This window comes from Amphiura filiformis, chromosome 11 (genome assembly GCF_039555335.1).
Source record: "Amphiura filiformis chromosome 11, Afil_fr2py, whole genome shotgun sequence".
Lineage (NCBI taxonomy): Eukaryota > Metazoa > Echinodermata > Ophiuroidea > Amphilepidida > Amphiuridae > Amphiura > Amphiura filiformis.
In genome coordinates, this window is record NC_092638.1 from 58,653,641 (window position 1) to 58,660,641 (window position 7,001).

At 45.2% G+C, this 7,001-nt stretch overlaps 1 protein-coding gene across 1 annotated transcript; it reads left to right on the forward strand.

Annotated features, from left to right (window-relative positions):
- Window positions 1-526: 526 nt before the first annotated feature.
- LOC140163810 (uncharacterized) lies at window positions 527-2,131 on the forward strand. The gene is made up of 2 exons (XM_072187126.1): window positions 527-1,445; window positions 1,674-2,131. The coding sequence occupies exons 1-2, from the start codon at window positions 527-529 to the stop codon at window positions 2,129-2,131; spliced, it is 1,377 nt and encodes a 458-aa protein (XP_072043227.1).
- Window positions 2,132-7,001: the final 4,870 nt, after the last annotated feature.

Sequence of the window (7,001 nt, forward strand, 5' to 3'; positions counted from 1 at the left end):
GTCTTGCGTTTAGCTAGCTGGAACGTCAGGACCATGTGTCCTGGCATCACAGATGATCTCCGTCTGATCGACGATGCAAGGAAGACAGCCATTATTAATCGCGAGCTCAAAAGACTGAATATTGACATTGCTGGTTTGCAGGAGACAAGGCTCCTCTCTGATGGAAGTCTAAGAGAACAAGATTACACCTTCTTTTGGCAAGGAAAAGAACAAGACCAACCACGTCAGCATGGAGTCGGGTTTGCAGTGAGGAATACCTTACTCTCTTCAATTGAACCACCTACTGGAGGTACAGAACGTTTCCTCTCACTTCGCCTTTCGACATCTTCAGGCCCGGTGAACATAATGAACGTTTACGCTCCTACCCTTTGCTCCTCTACTGAGACCAAGGATCAGTTTTATGAGGAACTGGACTCAGCCATCAGATGTATAGCCACTAATGAGGACTTATTCCTATATACTTGGAGACTTCAATGCACGGGTAGGTGCAGATCACAGCTGTCTCGGACACTTCGGTGTAGGTAAAATGAATGAAAATGGACAAAGACTGCTTGAGCTATGCTCGTATTACAACCTTTGCATCACAAACACTTTCTTCAGTACAAAACCATGCCACAGAGTGTCTTGGAGACATCCCAGATCCCACCATTGGCATCAGCTGGACCTCATCATCACCAGAAGATCATCTCTGAACTGTGTGAACATCACCCGCAGCTACCATAGTGCTGACTGCAATACAGACCACTCATTAGTCAGCAGCAAAGTGCGTATGCAGCCAAAACGTATCCATCACTCTAAGCAGAAGAGGCGTCCACGTATCAACACCACAGGAACAACAATCCCTGCCTTGTGTGAGCACTTTGCTAAATCTATAGAACGATCCCTGCAGGACTGTCATGAAACACCCACTGTGGAGAGATGGAATTTCCTTAGAGACACTATATATAACACAGCCATGGAGACTTTTGGCAAGAGAAGTAAACAAAATCCTGATTGGTTTGAAGCTAAAATATTGGAGATGGAACCAGTTGTTGAAGCTAAACGATCTGCTCTCATCAACTACAAGAGTGCACCCTCGATGAAGACACTTGCAACACTTCAAAAGGCAAAGAGAAATGCCCAGAGAACTGCAAGGCGCTGTGCCAACGACTATTGGCTGACCCTCTGTCAGAACATCCAACTGCATGTCAACAGTGGCAATGTCCGTGGTATGTATGAAGGCATCAGAAAAGCTTTTGGGCCCACCACCACCACCAAGACTGCACCAATAAAGTCATCTGATGGTGCTGTCATTAAAGACCGAAGCAAACAGATGGAAAGATGGGTTGAGCACTACCAGGAGCTCTATTCCCAGGAAAATGTGGTTACCGAAGCTGCATTGAACAGCATTAAAAGGCAGCATGAAATAGAAGAGCTTGATAACCCACCCTCCCTAAAAGAACTGTGTAAGGCCATCGACTCTCTCTCTCTCTCTCTAGTGCTTACTATGTGGTATTATTTGTTGCATTTTGTATGGCGCCTTGATCATACTGGATATTGCGCCTTATAAGAATTTAATGTATGTAGTGGCAAAGCTCCAGGAAAAGATGCAATCCCTCCCGAGGTCATCAAAGCAGGCAAGAATACACCCCTTCTTCATCACCTACATGAGCTTCTATGTCTTTGTCAAGAAGGGATGGTACCCCAGGATACGCGAGACTCTGTTATAGTTACACTCTACAAAAACAAAGGTGACCGCAGCGATTGTAACAGCTACCGGGGTATCTCTCTCCTAAGTATAGTTGGGAAGGTCTTTGCCCGGGTAGTCCTCAACAGGTTGCAGACGCTAGCTGAGCGTGTTTATCCTGAATCACAATGTGGCTTCAGGTCTGGGAGGTCAACCATCGATATGATATTTTCCGTACGGCAACTTCAAGAAAAATGTCGGGAACAGAGACAACCACTCTTCATTGCATTCATCGACCTGACAAAGGCATTCGATCAAGTCAGCAGGAAAGGACTTTTCACACTACTCGAGAAAATTGGATGCCCACCAAAGCTGCTCAAGATGATCATATCCTTCCATGAAGGAATGTATGGCACTGTCCAGTACGATGGCTCCTCCTCTGATGCCAAATCAGGAGTGGAGTGAAGCAGGGATGTGTGCTTGCTCCTACACTCTTTGGTATCTTGACAAACATTATGGCTCAGGATGCCAGTATTACACCCTGCATCAGTATCAACGACTACATGGACTACATGCTTGAAGTGGTGGATGTCTTCACTTACCTTGGTTCCAAAATCTCCAACAATCTATCGCTTGACGCAGACTTGAATACACGCATTGGCACGGCATCTACTGCAATGGCACGTCTCTCAAAGAGAGTATGGGAAAACACATTATGCTAACCATCAACACACCGATGAGGGTGTATCAGGCCTGTGTACTCAGCACTCTTCTCTATGGAAGCGAGGCATGGGCACTATATGCACATCAGGAACAGAGACTGAATGCTTTCCACATGCGCTGCCTCAGACGTATCCTAGGCTTCACATGGCAGGAACTAAGCCGTCTTGGAAAAATCTGGCATCTTAAGCATGTTTGCACTCCTGTCACAAAGACGCTTGAGATGGCTTGGACATGTCAGCCGAATGGATGATGGTAGAATCCCAAAAGACCTGCTGTATGGCCAGCTAGAAATCGGCTCCAGACCTGTTGGAAGACCAGCCCTGCGCTTCAAGGACGTCTGCAAGCGAGACATGAAAAATTGTGACATCAACCCATCAAACTGGGAAAGCATGGCTGCAGATCGCAATAGCTGGAAAGATGCTGTCAAGACTGTAGCATGTGTTGGAAACCAGAAGAAGGTCCAGCAGCGGGAAGAGAGAAGAGAGCGAAGACGGCAGGGCTCAGTGTCAGCTACGCCATCGCAAGAAGTTGTTTTCACTTGCAGCAAATGTAAGAGGATTTGTCGTTCAAGAATTGGACTGCATAGCCACAGCAGGCGATGCAGCCAAACATCAGAGTGACTTAGGGCACAAAACTCCATTGTCTCCCGAGACAGACGGATGCCATGAATGAATGAGATTTTGTGTGTTTAGGGATTAAACAATTATTGTAAGCATGTTTAATTCCTTTAATTAAACATTTCTTCTATTGAAGTCCAATTGAAACACTTACTGTATGGGACGTTTCAAGAGCTAAGGTCTGCTCTTTTCATCACCCAGATGATGCCCTGATCTGCTTGAGTTGTTGCCAGTTCTTGTTGGTATTGATTGAAGTAACACTCTCATCACCAGTGATCAATACATCATATAAAGGTGGCTTAATTTGAATGTGCCTTCAACTCTGTTCATAGATTGGGTACCCCGCCACCTTTATGATGAATTGATCACTGGTGATGAGAGTGTTTTATAGATTCCGGGCAAGTACAACCAGGTCATGATAGAAGCTCCACAGCGACGGCTATTTACGTGGCTGAACTGTAAAAAGTGTCAACCAAATGCCTTCACTTGGCGCTCATTTTATAACATTTTCCATGGACTGAGGGACCATATTAGCCTTCGACATTCCCCTACGTCGCGCAAACGTGCTGAAAGCCCCGCTTTGCTGTCTGTCTGTCATGCATGTATGTGCACACCTTGTGTCCTCTCCCCATGATCAACATCGGTTTGACGCCCTTGATAGTAGTAACTCGCACACCCCTACCAACATTTCGCATGTTATATGTGTATGTGGGATGGGGAGAGAGAGGGATGGATGAATAAAGAGATAACAATAGACAAAAACTAAATTCTTTAAATAACTTTTTTGGTTTTCCCACTGTGGAGAGATGGAATTTCCTTAGAGACACTATATATAACACAGCCATGGAGACTTTTGGCAAGAGAAGTAAACAAAATCCAGATTGGTTTGAAGCTAAAATATTGGAGATGGAACCAGTTGTTGAAGCTAAACGATCTGCTCTCATCAACTACAAGAGTGCATCCTCGAAGAAGACACTTGCAACACTTCAAAAGGCAAAGAGAAATGCCCAGAGAACTGCAAGGCGCTGTGCCAACGACTATTGGCTGACCCTCTGTCAGAACATCCAACTGCATGTCAACAGTGGCAATGTCCGTGGTATGTATGAAGGGATCAGAAAAGCTTTTGGGCCCACCACCACCAAGACTGCACCAATAAAGTCATCTGATGGTGCTGTCATTAAAGACCGAAGCAAACAGATGGAAAGATGGGTTGAGCACTACCAGGAGCTCTATTCCCCGGAAAATGTGGTTACCGAAGCTGCATTGAACAGCATTAAGAGGCAGCATGAAATAGAAGAGCTTGATAACCCACCCTCCCTAAAAGAACTGTGTAAGGCCATCGACTCTCTCTCTCTCTCTCTCTCTAGTGCTTACTATGTGGTATTATTTATTGCATTTTGTATGGCGCCTTGATCATACTGGATATTGGGCCTTATAAGAATTTATTGTATGTAGTGGCAAAGCTCCAGGAAAAGATGCAATCCCTCCCGAGGTCATCAAAGCAGGCAAGAATACACCCCTTCTTCATCACCTACATGAGCTTCTATGTCTTTGTTGGCAAGAAGGGATGGTACCCCAGGATATGCGAGACTCTGTTATAGTTACACTCTACAAAAAACAAAGGTGACCGCAGCGATTGTAACAACTACCGGGGTATCTCTCTCCTAAGTATAGTTGGGAAGGTCTTTGCCCGGGTAGTCCTCAACAGGTTGCAGACGCTAGCTGAGCGTGTTTATCCTGAATCACAATGTGGCTTCAGGTCTGGGAGGTCAACCATCGATATGATATTTTCCGTACGGCAACTTCAAGAAAAATGTCGGGAACAGAGACAACCACTCTTCATTGCATTCATCGACCTGACAAAGGCATTCGATCAAGTCAGCAGGAAAGGACTTTTCACACTACTCGAGAAAATTGGATGCCCACCAAAGCTGCTCAAGATGATCATATCCTTCCATGAAGGAATGTATGGCACTGTCCAGTACGATGGCTCCTCCTCTGATGCCAAATCAGGAGTGGAGTGAAGCAGGGATGTGTGCTTGCTCCTACACTCTTTGGTATCTTGACAAACATTATGGCTCAGGATGCCAGTATTACACCCTGCATCAGTATCAACGACTACATGGACTACATGCTTGAAGTGGTGGATGTCTTCACTTACCTTGGTTCCAAAATCTCCAACAATCTATCGCTTGACGCAGACTTGAATACACGCATTGGCACGGCATCTACTGCAATGGCACGTCTCTCAAAGAGAGTATGGGAAAACACATTATGCTAACCATCAACACACCGATGAGGGTGTATCAGGCCTGTGTACTCAGCACTCTTCTCTATGGAAGCGACGCATGGGCACTATATGCACATCAGGAACAGAGACTGAATGCTTTCCACATGCGCTGCCTCAGACGTATCCTAGGCTTCACATGGCAGGAACTAAGCCGTCTTGGAAAAATCTGGCATCTTAAGCATGTTTGCACTCCTGTCACAAAGACGCTTGAGATGGCTTGGACATGTCAGCCGAATGGATGATGGTAGAATCCCAAAAGACCTGCTGTATGGCCAGCTAGAAATCGGCTCCAGACCTGTTGGAAGACCAGCCCTGCGCTTCAAGGACGTCTGCAAGCGAGACATGAAACATTGTGACATCAACCCATCAAACTGGGAAAGCATGGCTGCAGATCGCAATAGCTGGAAAGATGCTGTCAAGACTGTAGCATGTGTTGGAAACCAGAAGAAGGTCCAGCAGCGGGAAGAGAGAAGAGAGCGAAGACGACAGGGCTCAGTGTCGCTACGCCATCGCAAGAAGTTGTTTTCACTTGCAGCAAATGTAAGAGGATTTGTCGTTCAAGAATTGGACTGCATAGCCACAGCAGGCGATGCAGCCAAACATCAGAGTGACTTAGGGCACAAAACTCCATTGTCTCCGAGACAGACGGATGCCATGAATGAATGAGATTTTGTGTGTTTAGGGATTAAACAATTATTGTAAACATGTTTAATTCCTTTAATTAAACATTTCTTCTATTGAAGTCCAATTGAAACACTTACTGTATGGGACGTTTCAAGAGCTAAGGTCTGCTCTTTTCATCACCCAGATGATGCCCTGATCTGCTTGAGTTGTTGCCAGTTCTTGTTGGTATTGATTGTAGTAACACTCTCATCACCAGTGATCAATACATCATATAAAGGTGGCTTAATTTGAATGTGCCTTCAACTCTGTTCATAGATTGGGTGCCCCGCCACCTTTATGATGAATTGATCACTGGTGATGAGAGTGTTTTATAGATTCCGGCAAGTACAACCAGGTCATGATAGAAGCTCCACAGCGACGGCTATTTACGTGGCTGAACTGTAAAAAGTGTCAACCAAATGCCTTCACTTGGCGCTCATTTTATAACATTTTCCATGGACTGAGGGACCATATTAGCCTTCGACATTCCCCTACGTCGCGCAAACGTGCTGAAAGCCCCGCTTTGCTGTCTGTCTGTCATGCATGTATGTGCACACCTTGTGTCCTCTCCCCATGATCAACATCGGTTTGACGCCCTTGATAGTAGTAACTCGCACACCCCTACCAACATTTCGCATGTTATATGTGTATGTGGGATGGGGAGAGAGAGGGATGGATGAATAAAGAGATAACAATAGACAAAAACTAAATTCTTTAAATAACTTTTTGGTTTTTTTTTCATTTCATTCGGCTGCGAAGCAGGCGACTACAAAGTTTCTCCATGTAGGCCTACTACGATCTGAAGCCAAAGCGGCAACGGCATCTGGCAGAAGAAAGCCGTCGAAATCCCCGCAACAGTCTCTGCACACAAGACAAGCAGGACGTCCCCTGCCTTCCAGGTCTTCTTTTTCCATCTTAAATTACAAAACTACAATTTCACTTTTATTCACTTTGCCGTTAAGTGAAGACGATTTGAAAATAAATCAGACACATCCAATTTTCTTTATTATAGGCCGAATACTTAATTTGGTACTTATTAATT